The sequence below is a fragment of the Bos javanicus genome, chromosome 22 (assembly GCF_032452875.1).
Source record: "Bos javanicus breed banteng chromosome 22, ARS-OSU_banteng_1.0, whole genome shotgun sequence".
NCBI classification, from domain to species: Eukaryota; Metazoa; Chordata; class Mammalia; order Artiodactyla; family Bovidae; genus Bos; species Bos javanicus.
The window spans coordinates 47,087,357-47,104,514 of NC_083889.1; the positions used below are offsets into that span (position 1 = coordinate 47,087,357).

Consider the following 17,158-nt stretch of genomic DNA (forward strand, 5'->3'; position numbering starts at 1 on the left):
CTATTAGTGTCACCTTTTTCAACTTATGAAATATTGTTCGTTGTTGGGTTTTTTGTTCTCATTTATAAATAAATCACTGTGCTTATTTCAGTAGTATGCATATGATATCTATACTCTTGAATTAATTTTAAATCTTAAAACCTATCTGTCCCATGGATCTTTAATACAGTATGTCTTATTTGCTACCAAATGTAGTTAGCAGGGCACTTATAAAGCCATAATCAACAGACCTGAGCTACAGAATGTACGTTTGATAAATGGTCTTTAAAATTATGGACTTCAGTGCTATCTGCCAATTTTAGTTCTAAAGATGCTACCTGTTGGCTTTAACCCCATCTGAATCCAGGTAACTCTTCTTTCACTAGAATGAAAACTATTCGGTTAGGGATTTTTCTTCTTTATCCCAGTGCTTTGAACCGTGGCTACATGTAATAGGCACTGAAATAGTTATGAAAAAATGAATAGTACAGACAATTCTGTGTGTCTTTGGATCCAAGGTGTTCAGGTAAAAGTATTTTTGTATCCATATGTAAGTATTTATTCAACTCTGCCTGGAAATGGGAGTGGAGGGGCATTAATACACTGGTTTGTATGAAGGCCGGATCACAGGAGGACAAGATTGGAAGCAGGGAAATGCGTTCAGAGGATGTTGTGTTCTAAGTGAGACAGTAGATTGGACTAGGTAATGGTGGTAGGAATGGAGAGGTGGTTGCATTGAAGGCATATTTGAGAGACTGTGGGATTTGCTGATGGATTTGGTTGTAGAAGATGTGGACGGCTGAAGAAACAAAGTGAAACTGGATGGTTTAAGTGAGAGCAGATATATGGGGGATCAAGAGTTCCATCTTGCATATGTTTGCAATATCTTGTAGACATCTAAGTGGAGATACTAAAGAAGCAATTGGTTATCAGGGAGAGATCCAAACTGGAAATACATATTTGGGAGTTCTCTTCATATTTAAAGCCATGAAACTGGATCAAGTCTTACAAGGAGTGTAGGGAAAGAGAGAGATGTGTGTGTATGTATGTGTATGTATATATATATATGTATGTATGTATATGTATGTATGTATATGTATATATGTATGTGTGTATATGTGTGTGTGTACCTAACTCTCCAGGGAATACTAACATTACTAACATCCGAGGCTAGACTGAGCACAGCCAGTGAAGTACGAGGAGAACTAAAATTATGTACGTTATCTGAGAAGCCAGAAGAAACACATGTGAGGTTTAAGCGAGATGCTAGGTATCCCCGATTCAACAGCAAGTACACAAAACAAAACACAAGTAGGTGGCCGACACGCTGCAGCCATGACCAATCGCATCAGCATCCGCCCAATCCACTCCCCACCCCGCCCGCTCCGGGCGGCTCCGCCTCCGCCCTTCCGCCTTCCCGGAATCCTCTGGGCCGACGCCTGGCGGCCACCTTGTCTGTGGGCTCTCGCCCAAAGAGGTATCGTCTGCGCAGAGACCAATTCTCTGGCACTCGCGTCGCGTCACTGAAGCTAGAGACTGCAGGGGCGTCGGCGGCCGACATGACCCAGGCGGAGAAGGGAGAGGCGGAGAACGGGAAGGAGAAGGGCGGGGAGAAAGAGAAGGAGCAGCGCGGGGTGAAGCGACCCATCGTGCCCGCGCTGGTGCCGGAGTCGCTGCAGGAGGTGAGGCGGCGGGGGCGGGCCTCGGACTCGGCTTCCGGGCCCGGGCGGGGAGCTGGGCGAGGGGAGGAGGCTGGCGAGCCGACCCGAGGCTTCGGGCCCTCACCTGGGTGGGTGGTGCAAGGGGGTCATTTCCCGTTCGCTCCGAGGGCTCTGGGCAGATGGCCAGGTCACTGCGTCCCCGCCGGTCGCCCCCAGCAACTGCTGTGCGAGCCCCTTCCGGACCGTGAGAGCAGGACAAGGCTGTCACTTTACTGTCATATGGTTGAGGGAGCCGACTGGATGGTGTGTAGGGGCCACGACAGTTCCACTCTCTAGGATTCTCCCACTTTGAGAGGAGGAGGCGGGAGGAGAAAGCTCCAGTTGAGTGGGGGCAGTAGGTAACAAGGCCTGATGTGGGATGGCTACATTGTTGTTCAGTACCATTGATGTTCAGTCGCTACGTCGTGTGCGATTCTTTGCGACCGCATCGACTGCAGCACACCAGGCCTCCTTGTCCTTCATCATCTCCCGGAGTTTGCTCAAAATCAGGTGCATTGAGTTGGTGATGCCATCCAACCATCTCCTCCTGTCATCCCCTTCTCCTCCTTTTTTTCAATCTTTCCCAGCATCAGGGTCTTTTCCAGTGAGTCGGCCCTTCACATCAGGTGACCAAAGTATTGGAACTTGAGCTTCAGTATCAGTGCCTTCAATGAATATTCAGGGTTGATTTCCTTTAGGATTGACTGATTTGATCTTGCAGTCCAAGGGACTCTCAACAGTCTTCTCCAGCACCACAATTCAAAAGCATCAATTCTTCAGTGCTCAGCTTTCTTTATGGTCCAACTCTCAAATCCATGCATAACTACTGGAAAAACCATAGCTTTGACTATATGGACCTTTGTTGTCCAACCCAAAGTGCTATCTGTGCATTTTAACGTGCTCTCTAGGTTAGTCATAGCTTTTCTCCAAGGAGCAAATGTCTTTTAATTTCATGGCTGCAATCACCATCTGCAGTGATGCTGAAGCCCAAGAAAATAAAGTCTGTCACTTTTTCCATTTTTTTCGCCATCTATTTGTGCAGCTGACACCTAGACAAAGACCTAAAGGATATTTAGGAGTTAGCCATGGGGAGTGTGAGGACAGGAGAACATTGTGGAGAAGACCTGGGCCAAGAGAGCATAGGAAAGCATTGGAGGTGAGAATATCTGGAATCAGGGAAGAAGAGAGAGCAAGAAATGAGACTGGAGATCTTAAGAGGGGTGTCCTCATGAGAGTGGTATAAGGCAGAGCCTGGCCTCTTCTGAAGGGGAACTTTGGAAGAGCTAGCCAGACTCCAAGCTGCATGATCAACTCTCTTAATCCTCATAGTAGCTCTCTGAGGTAGGAACTTCAGTCAGAGCCAAGAAGTGGCACGGTCTGAATTTGAAGCCATGTCTGTGAATCCAGAGCCTGGGCCCTTACCCACTGCTGGAATATTTGTTTACCACCAGTCAGTCATGGAGCACCTTTTGGTTTTTGCATGTCCTCTGTGGCACCTCTACTGTTATTTGCAGAATGCCTTTTTTTTTTTTTTCCTTCTGAATCTTTTCTTAAGCAATAACGTCCAGGAAATGATATGTAGGATTCACTGGCTAGTTACTCTAATATGTTAAAATAAATATGTAATTATTAAAAAGTCCTTGTCCAGACTTTGGAAAACTGTATTTACTACCCCAGAGCTTCCCAATCACTGTCCTGCAGGCTGTGTGCCATTGATGGGGTACAGGTGTCCCCGACAGCAGGCTTCCCAGGTAACTCATTGGTAAAGAATCCGCCTGCCAAGCAGGAGACGCAGGTTTGATCCCTGGGTCTGGAAGATCACCTGGAGAAGGAAATGGCAACCTACTCCAGTATTCTTGCCTGGGAAACCCCATGGACAGAGGAGCCTGGGGGACTACGAAGCAGCCCTGTCGGTTTAACTCAGTCTCCTAGATATGTGTTGTCTGCCGTAACACACAAAAGCCTGAGGAGTCTGCTGAATAGCATCAGGCCTTTGTGAGAATGGTGCCATCACCATGCAACAGATGACCTCTGTGCCATGCACTGGGCATAGAGCGGTGAACGAGACAGTAACAGTCCCCTCGTACATGAAGGTTTTGTCTTCTGGGAGAGCAGTCAGTAAATCATTGTAAGAATGACAAGTGTCATGAAAAGGAGGGGTGCCCTAAGATTTTATTACAGCAGGACAAACACGCCTGGTCTAATGACAGTTAACACCTGAAGGGAAGAGTAAGATTTAAAAGGGAGAAAGAACACTGCAGACAAAAGGAAGTGCCTTTGTGCAGGCCTGAAGGTCAGCACTGTAAGCTAAGAAATCAGGAGACATCTGGATTTGGAAGACCAAAGAGACTGAAAAGGAAGTAGTTCTAGAGTAAAGCTAGAGAAATAAGCAGGGTCCTGATCTTGGATGTTCTGAACTGTATCTTACCAACAAGTTACAGAAATGTTTTGAAAGGGGGCAGGCCAGGAAGACACAACTGTAGCCAATGGGTGGAATGGACTAGGTGCTGGCTGAGGAGTCGTGCTGGAAAGGCCATTCTCAATGCAGGCATCCATTTGTCAGAAGGACTGTTGGAGTCTCTTTGAGTCCCCCCTGAGTCCCTCAGCGTGTTTCCATGGTAAAGGTTCCTCAGTCACTCAGGTTATGTTCTTCTCCATTGAGAAATCTGGATCTAAAAGCCCACTGTCTCAATTTGTGCTCCTTGGTCAGTCCTTGGTGACTGTCTCCCAAGAACGGGTGGTGAAAGGCAGACATACGAGGATAGAATTGTGAACTCCGGCCTTTTAACTCCAAACTCTTACCAGATCAGGTATATAGCACAGAGTCAATAAGGGTAACGTATTTAAAAAACAGTGACCAAAATACAGTTTATGCTCATTCTCGAAAGTGGTTCCTGTATTGAGCCTTACTTTCCAGCATTAGAAAACAGTGATTCTGTTCTAATACTACATTTCTTCCCTCACCTACTCAACCAATGTTGTCATAGCTGAGCGATGATATTGATTACCTCAGGAGCTTTTGTAAATTGCAGATTCCTAGGCTGTCTCTCAGAGAAGGCAATGGCACCCCACTCCAGTACTCTTGCCTGGAAAATCCCATGGATGAAGGAGCCTGGTAGGCTGCAGTCCATGGGGTCGCTGAGGGTCGGACACAACTTCACTTTCAATTTTCACTTTCATGCATTGGAGAAGGAAATGGAAACCCACTCCAGTGTTCTTGCCTGGAGAATCCCAGGGATGGGAGAGCCTGGTGGGCTGCCGTCTATGGGGTCGCACAGAGTCGGACATGACTGAAGTGACTTAGCAGCAGCAGCAGCAGGCTGTCTCTCCCAGGAGATTCTGAATCAGAAAGTTTGTAGTGAAGCCTTAGGGTCTTTTTATTTTGTTTTTTTTTAACAAGGATCTTTAGGTGTTCAGATTTAGGGAACCCAGCACTTCACGAGTCATAGTATTCCCCACACTCTTATTCCTTATTTGTCTTCTTTAGTAAATGGAAAGTTCTCTAGTGGCTGGGACTTTGTCCTTGTCATCATTGTACCTGTAGTGCTTGGCACAGAAACACCCTCAAATCATAGCTTGATTTGCACTGGGTACTTAGGATTTCATTCATTTAAACAAAGATGTGTTGACCTTTGTGCCATGAGTCAGACCCTCGAAACACAGATACAAAATGAGTTTGATAGTCATTACAGGAAACTAACGTCTTTAAGTCTGTTACCATCTATATTATTTTCTAAAGTCACACTCCTATGTTTTATATTTACAGCAAATCCAGAGCAACTTCATCGTTGTCATACATCCAGGTTCCACAACTCTGAGGATTGGTCGAGCCACAGACACACTTCCTGCCAGCGTTCCTCACGTCATTGCACGAAGACACAAACAACAGGGGCAGCCACTGTACAAGGACAGCTGGCTGCTCAGGGAGGGACTAAACGTAAGTCAGGGTGAGGACCTGGAGGGGTGCCCCGGCAGTCCAGGGGTTAAGACTCCACTTTTGCTGCCAAGGGGCCAAGTTCAGTCCCTGGTCAGGGAACTAAGATCCCACAAGTCACGCTGTATGGACAAAACAAAACACCACACACACACAAAATGTAGGACCTGGAGCGAAAGCCCAAGGCTGTCACCTTGGGAGAGCTTAGATACTCAGTGTATGGCGTAATCTTGAGCAACATCTTCATAGCTTTAATGTATCTTAACATAATGACATTGTTCAGGGTTACAAATATAATTTTTTATCGGAGCTAGCAATTTCAGATTGTACAGAAATAATTGTAACAAAAGAAAATTAATTTTTATAACCCATCAGGATGAATTGGGTATTGAAGAAGCTGATTTTTAGTGGAGGATACAGAATTGTCACTTTCTTAAAATGATGCATCCAGGTGTCTGTTAACTGACTGCTGTATTTTTTCTTCCAGATATTTAGATTTTATATTGAGCTTATTTTTTCAATCTGTAGCAAATTGAATTCCTCCAATAAGTACTTGTTATAATCTTAAGTTAAATCATAATTTAAAGGCAAAAAGTAAATATGTCCTTGGGGTCATTTACTTAGGATGCAGTAAGTGTCCTATTTTGCAGGTGATAATTAACAGGAAAATTTTTCATGATAGGTATTGAATATGTATATAACATTATAATCCATTTTTAAGCTTTAAATCAAGGGTAGTTTTAGGAACTTGTAGTTTCTATAACTCTGATAGTAGGCCTTAGGGTTTCCTTTTCTAGCATAACTAGCAAACCATCCTTAAGTCCATTTCTAAGCTTAACTATAACTTGACAATGTAAGGGTTTAAAACTCACTTATATCCTGGATCTTCTAATTCTATCTTAGGGACTAAATCTCTGGAGTAAAAATAGAAAGAAAATAAAATAATCTTTTCAAAAGTATTTATGGAATGTTCTTTTCAATATCACAGTAACTTGAATACTCATTAACTAAGTGAAATAACACATGTAGGAAAAAATATTGCTATAAAATTGTAAGCGTGAAAATTCTATCAATATATGGAAGAGTCTTGAAATACTTGGTAAGTTTAAAGTATGCTATGCTCTGATATTAAGTCAAAAGTCCCTTGAGGTATAGAAATTTGCAATAGTTGGTTTATGGTGATGGTGCTTTTCTGATTTTTTTTTAAATAAATAATAAAAAGGTTACTTTGTATTCTTAGGGTTAGCATATGTGACATAGTGAAGGACAAGCTTGTTGATGAGGGAGCATTTCCTCTTGCTAGATTAAATTAGTATTTTGCTGTTACTTTCTCTTTTTCACTAAATCATTGATGCTGTTCATCACTGTTTCTTTTCTGCCAGAAACCTGAAAGTAACGAACAAAGGCAAAATGGCCTTAAAATGGTGGACCAAGCAATATGGTCTAAAAAGATGTCGAATGGCACCAGACGGATTCCTGTGTCCCCTGAGCAGGTTGGGTCTCAGCTCTTTCTTCAGATTCATTCCCTGACCACTGCTATTATGTCGTAACCATTCGTGGGCACTCCCTATTTCATTATGCAAATTATTAAAGATGGGATTTTCTTTAAAAAGGAAAGAAAACCATTTATAACCACCTGCAGAATACCTAAATTGGTGTTACAAAAGTCTAGGCAAGCCAATTTGTAAGGTAGTGTTTCTTACGTCAAGTTGATGAAAATTTAGTTACCTGTGAGTCTTGAGTATATTATTCCAGCATCTTGATGAGAAGCTGTATTCTTACACGTTTGTCCTTTTAGTGTGATAAACCAGTACTGCTGGGGATGGACACGAGTCTGTGTCCAAAAAGTTCCTTCAGTTTTTAAGTAAAAATAAAAGACAAATTGTTCATTTTTACCAAGAACTTTACTGAACAACGTGTTCACTGTTTTGTTCCGCTGCCTTCTACTGTTTTTCAAGCAACTTCATAATTCTGTCTTCCCCAAATTTTTTATCTTTCTGAGCAAAGAACTGTTCTAAGTGCCTTTTACAGACTTCCAGGGATCTGAAATTTTTTTCACTAAAAATTTTGTGAATAAAATAAATGGAAATCTAAAGGTGCAGTGTCTGGTGAAAACAGTGGATGAATCAGAAATTCCCATCCAAGCTGTCGTAGTTTTTCCATATAGAAAAACATGTGGTCTTACATTATCCTGATGGAAGACTGTGCATTTTCTGTTGACTAATTCTGGATGCTTTTCAATGAGTGCTTCTTTCAGTTGGTCTAATTGGAAGCAGTACTTGTTGGAATGAATCATTTGGTTTTCCAGGAGACCATAATACAGGACTCCCTTTCAATCCCACATCAAAGCAGTTAAAATAACCAAGCTGGTACAAATATTACTCATTGCTCGATTGGGATATTTTCAGTATGTTGGCTCTCTCTTGCATGGTACAATGTTGATTATTCTCAAGTAATGTCTCAATTTGATTTCTATCAACTTCACTGGTCTACTGGACCAGGGAGCATTGTCCAGTGAGGAATCTCCAGTGCAAAACTTTGCAAACCACTTTTGACACATTCGATAAGTCATAGCACCTTCTCCATATTACTGCACATATCTTTTTTTGCACTTTTACCTTTTTTGAAAAAACAAAGCATACTATGCAGAAAATGTTGCCCTTTTCCCCCCATCATCAATATTAAGATGGCTACACAAAAATTCACCCGTTTTGACAAGTTTTTGTTTTAAATGCACACTGATGTTACAGCTGTCACAACATAATCTAACAGTTGTTTTGAATAAAGTTAAAGACAGCTAACTGCTACTTGAGCTGTCTTACAGAAAAAAACCAAATGAACTGTTTGGTTAACCAAATATATAAATTTATGTTCACGTTTCAGCAGAGTGCAATATTCATTTTAGACTGGCTGTGAATCACAGCCTGAGGGTTAACATGATGGGAAAAATCAAGGTTGTGGAAAAGGGCAGGAGAGTCCACTTGTGACCAATCCCTATTTTGCATCGATCTTGGATTCATTATTAAAATTTGCCACTATATCTATTCTGTGAGAGGAGAAGACGACAGCCCCTTTTTTTCTTGCATAGACTCAGAGAATTTTCTGATGTTCCTTTGTTTCAGGCACGTTCCTACAATAAGCAGATGCGACCCGCGATTTTAGATCACTGCTCTGGAAATAAGTGGACAAACACATCTCATCACCCTGAGTTTTTGGTGGGAGAAGAGGTAGGAGACTTGTTTACAGTGAAATGGAAGAAGAAAACGGAGGTCCTATTTATAAAATCAGTGTGCTTTGCCACCCAGTTCTGGTTGTTCCCAAGCATTCTGTAATCTTACCCTGAGGAACAGATAGTCACACTGGCTCCTAAGATATTAGACACTCCACTCTCAACATGAGAACAGTCAGCAAATGTTAATGATAACTTCTGGCCTTTGGTTTTTGAATGTGAATCTGGGAAACCCTGAGAGAAGAGTTCTAACAATGTATTCATCTCTCCATCATTTCCAGGCCCTGTATGTTAATCCTTTGGACTGTTATAATATTCACTGGCCTATCAGAAGAGGTCAGTTAAATATTCACCCAGGACCTGGGGGCTCTCTTACAGCTGTTCTGGCAGATATTGAAGTAATATGGTCTCATGCAATACAAAAATACTTGGAAATCCCACTGAAAGATTTAAAGGTAAATGGAAATTCCAAGTTACTGGATTGTCTTTAGAAATTCTTGGTTAATAAAAGTACACTGTTCTTTGTAAGACAGTGTCCTTGAAGCCGTCTCCACTTTAAGGTGTTAAGGATATCCTTTTCCTTCACTAAATTCCCATCTGGTGCTTTCTTTTTTTCCCTCATTTTGTTTGGTTTTTGGTATTTCTGTTGCTCTGCAGGCAGCAAACTTGCTCATGTTTATACGTTCTCTCTGGACCTTTTTTGGACACATCAGTTGTCTTATTTTTCATTTTACAAGTTTTAAATAATTCAAAAGGAATAAAAGGTCCACAAAACTTCAACTTTTTTTTTTTTTTTTTTAATATAAAACCTAAAAGATAGCAGAGAGCTTTGAGCTTTTACTTTGGGCCTCTAGCCATTGCTGCCGCTGCTTTAGAGAGAATTCTCTCTGAGGACAAGTGTGGTGAAATTTGTTTTGACCTGATTTGAATATTAACCATTTAATCTTTTTCTCCTTTGTTCTTCTTTTTAGTATTATAGATGTATCTTGTTAATTCCTGATATCTATAATAAACAGCATGTGAAAGAATTAGTGAATATGATCCTAATGAAGATGGGTTTTTCAGGTATGTCTGTTATTCCAGGGAAACCTGCCTGAAATGAGAGTGTTTTGTTTTTTCCTGACACAGTTGATTTAATTCACTGCTTGACTGAAATGCTTATTCTGGGAAGGTCATTGATGCTTGCCTGGGGGTTCCTAGACTTTAACTAGATATTTGTTATAGGATCTTCCCTGCTCCCCAGCTGATCACCCCTCTGCCTTTTGTTTTTCAGGGATTGTGGTCCATCAGGAGTCTGTGTGTGCCACCTTTGGAAGTGGCTTAAGCAGCACGTGTATTGTAGATGTCGGAGACCAGAAGACAAGCGTGTGCTGTGTGGAGGATGGGGTCTCTCATCGGAACACTCGGTGAGGAGCTTGGGAGGTATTCTCTGCTTCCTCTTCCTTTACAGCCTATTCAACTAGAAGCATCTTGAGTTAGAAGTTTTTTTAAGGAATTATATGTTGACTTTTTTTTTTTTAATGAAGCCACTGAGATTGTGGAAGTGCGAATTTGAACAAGGCTATAAACTGGTGATTTCTGCTATAATAAGGCTATAAACTGGTTCCGTTGGAACCCTCTGACATGATGAGCCCAGGCTTCCTGGGTGGCTCCGTGGTAAAGAACCTGCCTGCCAATGCAGGAGACACAGGTTCAGTTCCTGGGTCAGGAAGGTTCCCTGGTGAAGGAAATGGCAACCCACTCTAGTGTTCTTACCTGGGGAATCCCATGGACAGCGGAGCCTGGCAGGCTACAGGCCATGGGATCACAGAGAGTTGGGACACGACTTAAGTACTAAAAACAACAACAATGTGAGCTCACATCATTGGGTTCATGAAAGCCCTAGTGTGTGCTGTGTGCTTTCCCACAGAAGTGTGTATGTTAGCTCTGTGTCTTTCACTGTTGTGGCAGTCACACTCACAGCAAAGCTTTATATAGGCAAGTCATTTAGGGGAGACAGTAGGTTTTTAGGCCTAAATTGTCTAGCTAGCATTTTGAGTATTTGCTTTTCTCTCTCTCTCTCACTTTTTTGGCCACACTGCATAGCTTGTGGGATCTCAGTTCCCCAACCAGGGATTGAATCTAGGCCACCGCAGTGAAAGCTCAGAATCCTAACCACTAGGCCACCAGAGTCTCCTGAGTATTTGCTTTTCTTGTCAGATTGTTTTTGATCAGTGAACAGTAACTTGGTGGTGGTCCAGTCCCTTCATTACATTATCACTGATAGAAGATTTAATAAAGTAACTAGCCCAGCAGGTTTGCAGCTTGCTTATCTGAGACAAGCCCAGCACAGGTGAGCATACCAGGTAGTGCCTATGACCAGTTCTCTGCAGCATTTTGTGCTTCCAGGATGGCTGCTTCAGGATGATTTTAATTCTTCCTGTCACTCACATAGGTAGTTTGACTTTTAAGGCATAGAAACAAACTTAAAAGGGTCTTAGCAGTCCTTGAGAAAAGTTAAGCTGCTACCTCCTAGGTTACAGTGCATTCTCAAGCCCTGATTGAGTTGTTTGAGCTCCTTCATTTGTATTACCTAATGCCATTGCTTCTTGAAGTATAGAGAGAACACTGGACCCCAGGTCTTCTACCACTGAAACAGCACAGCAGTGATCCCTCCAGATGGCAGAAATGTTCAGTGAGTGGCTAGTAGTCTCAGAGTTTTTCTCCCACAAGAGAGATTTGTCTTATGATGTTATTCCTTGTCGTCTCTATATGCCAGTAAGCGTAGATAGGCAAACAGCTGTCATATGCTATACATATGGACCTAGAAATGAGCTGGACTTAATGTGTATTCTGTCTCTCGGATTTTTTTGCAAGTAGCATTTTTTACTTCTTGATGCTCACCACTGGTTTTTTTCTAGTTTCCTTTCTCTCTCCCTTACATCCATTCTGCCCTTTGATTCTTTAACTTATCCTTACAACATTTCTTGAAACTTGCTGCTTTGCTGTGCCTAACTGAGTTTTTGGAACACCCTTTGCATCTTGTTAGCTGCCCTTTTCTCTTGACTCTAGGCTCTGTCTGGCATATGGTGGATCTGATGTGTCAAGATGCTTTTACTGGCTGATGCAGCGAGCTGGCTTCCCTTACAGAGAATGCCAGTTAACAAATAAAATGGATTGCCTTCTTCTGCAGCACCTTAAAGAAACTTTTTGTCATTTGGATCAGGTGGGAGCAAAATCAAAATTGCTGATTATTTTTGTTTTCAGGGAAAATTGAAGATGTTTAAGGATAATTAAAAAATTAACAGTACTGTGCTACCCATTCAACCCAAGTTGATAAAACCTTGAGGCTGAAGCTCTTAAGAAGTGAGAGATTTGGTAAGGTCAGACCCATACAGAAGTATCTCATACTCAGGGAAACACAGCTAGTTTTTTCTTAAGAGAGTAGATTTCTCTCTTCTTAGGATCTGTGATCATTCTAAGGATAAACATTAACCTTTAGATGTAATGAACAGCAGCAGGTAAATACATAGTTACAGACAGTTAATAAAATGGTATCATTTGAAGTACTTTCTTACTATTGTGAACAGTCAGCATTTAATCGTTGGTGTATATGAATTGCTACCTTTTTATACTGTTCATTGTAGACTTCTTTTAAAAAATCTTGTTTGAGTAATAAAATTCTGAGTAAACAATTTTTTGAGAAATGTAGAACAGGGTAACATTTCCCAGTTATTGAGGGAATTTGCTTGTTGGTTTGGACATTGTTTGTATTCGTGTATATTGATAATGAAAGAAACCAGAAATACAGATAGTGGCAATTTCAGAAATGTTGAAAGAGAAACAAGGTACAGTTGAAGTCCTGTTTTTTAAGTTCCAGTGGAAGTGGTAGAAAGTTGTAGTGCAGCCCTTTCGTGGGTGAGATTTAGACCGCAGAGAGGCTTGTCATTTGTAGAGTTTGCGTGCACTTTTCCTGATTGACTGACAGCATCTTTCCCCGGATTTAGGACATCTCTGGGCTTCAGGACCATGAGTTTCAGATTCGACATCCAGATTCCCCTGCCCTTCTTTACCAGTTTCGATTGGGAGATGAAAAACTCCAGGTAACATTTGGGTGTGTATTTCCCATGGGTAGAAAGAAAGGCAGCCAGGTTCAGTCAGACTGAGAGAATGTGTATTTGCTGGAAACCTCATGAAGTCAGAATACCAACTGGATGTAAATTAGCTGCTAGCCCAACATTTAAACCCCTGATAGAGTATAGATCAGAAGAGATCTGAGCCATCTTTTTAATTAGCCACTATGTGAGGAGTTGCTATTTAGAGAGAGGCACCATTCTGGGAAATTATAAAGTAGTTGCAGTTCAGTTCAGTTCGGCCGCTCAGTCGTGTCCGACTCTTTGCGACCCCATGAATCGCAGCACACCAGGCTTCCCTGTCCATCACCAACTCCCAGAGTTCACCCAGACTCACGTGTAGTTTACTAGGCACGTATTTTGCATTCACTTTGAGATTACTCTCTCAGGTGTTACATCACCCATTCAGTTTGGTGATGAAGCCCATTACACACTGAAGAAATAATGCTCCTTCCAAAAGAGAATGCTTACCCAATCCAGCTTACAGGATCTGACCTGCCAGTTTTGTTTTTGGAAGGACACAATTTATTTAACGGGTCAGTTTTTTCAGGAGGTCATTGATTGGTCATTCTTTTCCGTCCCTGCACAGGCTCCAATGGCTTTGTTTTATCCAGCAACTTTTGGAATCGTTGGACAGAAAATGACAACTTTACAGCACAGATCCCAGGGTGACCCTGAGGATCCTCACGATGAACAGTACCTGCTGGCCACGCAGAGCAAGCAGGAACAGGTCTGCGGTAATTCGGGGTCACAGGAGATAGTTTTGTGCCCGAGAGAGGTTTGCCCACACTTAATGGATCGTTGCAATGACTGCAGTCTGACAGTATGCTACAGCTGATACTGTTTTTAGGACCATAGATGAAGTCCACATTTAAAATCCAGATGGCAGATTTCTTTGTTCAGCACACATCTATTTTCAGAATACTACTCCACACATGTAAAAGTTAATTTAATGATGATGCTTCCCTTTCGGTGTGTATTATTTCTGAACTTTTCGTCTTTTGAATATTTGCCCAGGAGTATTTTCAGTAAAATCTCACCTATTTTTTTTCTCACCTGTTTTAAATTATCCATGAAAGGTGGGTAGGCACAGGCAAGGAACCGAATGCCTTTGTCCGAGCTGACCCTCGTTGTAGGCTGTCTGCTGCAGGGGCACAAAGTAAAGCTCTTATCTGCCCGTGAAACAGCAGCTCCTGACGGAGAGAAGAGGGCTGTAAACCTGCTCTGGTCTTTGTTCCTGTCCCAAAACTGAGCATGAGATTGCTTAGATAAGGTCTGAAAATGAGGACCCATGACAGCCACTGGCCCAAGAATTCCACTGAAATAACTATACTCAAAAACTCAGGGGGGAATAGTTCATCAACGTCAACATTTCAGTCTTAAAATCCGGCCAATATTAGGAAAGTTCTGTGGTCTGCCCTGCCAGCCTGGGGTTGCCTTGGTTTGTTAGCATGTCCTCGTCTTCTGCATCCACCCCACCCGGTTATCCAGGGCGGGGATTGGGTGCTAGGTTGCACGCTGTGGCGTGTTTTCTGTCTGCGGCACAGGGACAGGCCTTTGTTTTATAGAGTATCCAGCAGTGGGGTGGGGAGGGGACATCCAGCTGGAGAACACTGATCACTCTCATAGTCGGACCATCCATTCGACTCTCCTTTTGATTGATTTAAAGTCTGCAAAAGCTACTGCTGACCGGAAGTCTGCATCCAAACCCATTGGATTCGAAGGGGACCTTCGTGGCCAGTCCTCTGACCTTCCAGAAAGACTGCATTCCCAGGAGGTGGATCTGGGACCCTCCCAGGGAGACTGTTTGATGGCTGGCAATGATTCTGAGGAGGCTCTCACCGCACTGATGTCCAGGAAGACTGCCATCTCGCTGTTTGAAGGGAAGGCCCTGGGACTGGATAAAGCCATCCTCCATAGCATAGACTGCTGTTGTAAGCATATCTGGGGAGCCGGGAGCAAGCAGTTCCGGGGTTCAGGCTAGGGTGTAGTTTTATCCTGCAGCATGTTCATTCAAAAGCTATCGAGGACCTACTTTGTGCTGCCATTGTCAGGTATTAGAATCTGATTCCTGGCCTTCTTGAACATAGAACCAAGTACCAAAGGCCAAAACAAGTCAGATTACCACATAAAGGCATTCTAGGTAGAAGCAGCAGCCTGTGTGCAGGCCAGTGTGACTGGGGAGCAGAGTGAGGCTGTGGGAGGGGCCGGTACACACCACACTGGACTTTGTAGCCCCCTTAGAGGTTGAGGTCCTGATCCTGCTAGTAGCAGGGTTGGGGGCGGGGCATGTGTGGGGACAGCAGCTTGCTCAGGTTTTGTGCTTTGCAGGGTTCCTCTGGCTGCATTGTAGCATCATCGAAGATAGGTGGGGGAGAGCGCTTTGAGGGGCTCCTGCCATTATCAAACAATAGATGATGGTGGCTTGGCCTAGGGTGGTGGTAGATACAGAGAGAAAGCATGAAAGGGATTTCTCTGTCTTTTCAGCATCTGATGAAACCAAAAAGAAGATGTACAGCTCCATCCTGGTGGTGGGAGGTGGTTTGATGTTTCATAAAGCCCAAGAATTTCTGCAGCACAGAATTCTCAATAAAATGCCACCTTCATTCAGGCGAATTATTGAAAATGTAGATGTGATCACAAGGCCCAAGGTATGTTGTACATGGTGCAGGTCAGACTCTTTTCCAGTGAAACAGCATTATTTGTAGTTGTATGTGGACAGAGAAAATCCTGGGAGGCATGAGGCTGTGTGGGGGGCGTTCTCGGGAGCTTGGGGCAAGTAGAAAAATGACTTTCAGCAGGTCACACAGATGTGGTGGAAGGAGCTCTGGACTCAGGGACTGGATTACTGGCTTTCAGTCCCTGCTGTGTTCTCCAGATCGGCATGACCGACTTCTGACTTTGTCAAAGGACGGGGTGGGCAAGGAGAAGACTGACTATACTCACACTGTCAACTAGAACAAGTCCATTTTCATCTCTTTCATATTGAGAATCTGCTGGGCCCTAGACCAGGTGATCTTCAAGGATCTTTTTGGTTTGAACTGTCATGGAAACCATAAACACAGCAATTTAGAAACAGATTGTGTCTGTATTTTATCATTCTCACTGACAATTCCGGGGAATATTTCTGTTTAATTCTCATTCAGAGGGAGATTCATTCAGAGGGAGAGGTTATGGGATATATTCATTCCACTCAAATTTCAAAATAAGTTATTTCCTTAGAAATGGTCTGGCCTATAGGGACTATGAGTGGAATAATAGTAAGTAGTGAATAATAGCATCTTCAGTAATAAAAACCAAAAATTATTCTTGTGAACTGAAATAGAAAATATCTGTGGTTAGTTCATAGGTCCTGCATGAGTCTGCCCCTAAATTCCAGTAAATGATTAAGTATATGTCTTGTCCGTTTTCATTGAAATATCTTTGTCATTTCTTCTCTAGGACATGGATCCCCGGCTGATTGCCTGGAAAGGAGGGGCAGTGTTGGCTTGTTTGGATACCACACAGGAACTGTGGATTTATCAGAGAGAGTGGCAGCGCTTTGGCGTCCGCATGCTACGAGAGCGAGCTGCTTTCGTGTGGTGAGATGGACAGAAAAGTCGCTGTTGCAGACCAACACAGACCTTGTGGTATAAAAGACTTAGTATAATTTATTGACTTAGGTGCTTTTCAGTTTCATGAAAATAAAGGAATCTTAACTTTTTTTGGTTGAACACATTACATTGGTGTAAAAAAATAAGCTGCTTTTGTAGTCAGGACATTTGAGAATAAATATGAACTTAGTCTTCTGTGGTGAATTTTCCTGCTCTTCCTCGGGGTCTCAGACTCCCGATGATGTCCGTTGCTGCAATAGAGTGGCTCTCAGGTGGTGAAGGCCTTCCTTTAGGTTGACTTCTGAGTGTTAGGCAGTCTTGGGTACCCATGAGGGGTGGGTGTGTGAGTACCTGAATTGTGAGAAATGTCTGATTACACATTTTCCCTCTTGTATAGGATAAACGTATGTCATGACTTCTGTATGCTGCTAAAATTCCTTAGGAAAAAAAAGGTGTTTTTGTTGTTGTTTCTTTCCATTTTTAAAATTTTCTCTTGGATTACAAAAAGTAGCGGGGCCCATTAAGGTCTAGATTTCCAGAAGCAAAGATTTAAGGTTGGGCTGGTTGGCTTTTGTTACCCACATGATCTGGGGTGGGCTTGGGAAAGGAAA

General features: G+C 42.7%; 1 protein-coding gene across 1 annotated transcript; it reads left to right on the forward strand.

The window, feature by feature from the left end:
• Nucleotides 1-1,374: 1,374 nt before the first annotated feature.
• On the forward strand, nt 1,375-16,742 carry ACTR8 (actin related protein 8). The gene is made up of 13 exons (XM_061396648.1): nt 1,375-1,661; nt 5,446-5,616; nt 6,996-7,106; nt 8,736-8,840; nt 9,124-9,297; nt 9,814-9,907; nt 10,116-10,248; nt 11,894-12,047; nt 12,829-12,924; nt 13,544-13,684; nt 14,624-14,888; nt 15,442-15,605; nt 16,396-16,742. Exons 1-13 carry the CDS (start codon nt 1,539-1,541, stop codon nt 16,537-16,539), a joined length of 1,875 nt encoding a protein of 624 aa, XP_061252632.1. The 5' UTR covers nt 1,375-1,538; the 3' UTR covers nt 16,540-16,742.
• The last annotated feature ends 416 nt before the right edge of the window (nt 16,743-17,158 follow it).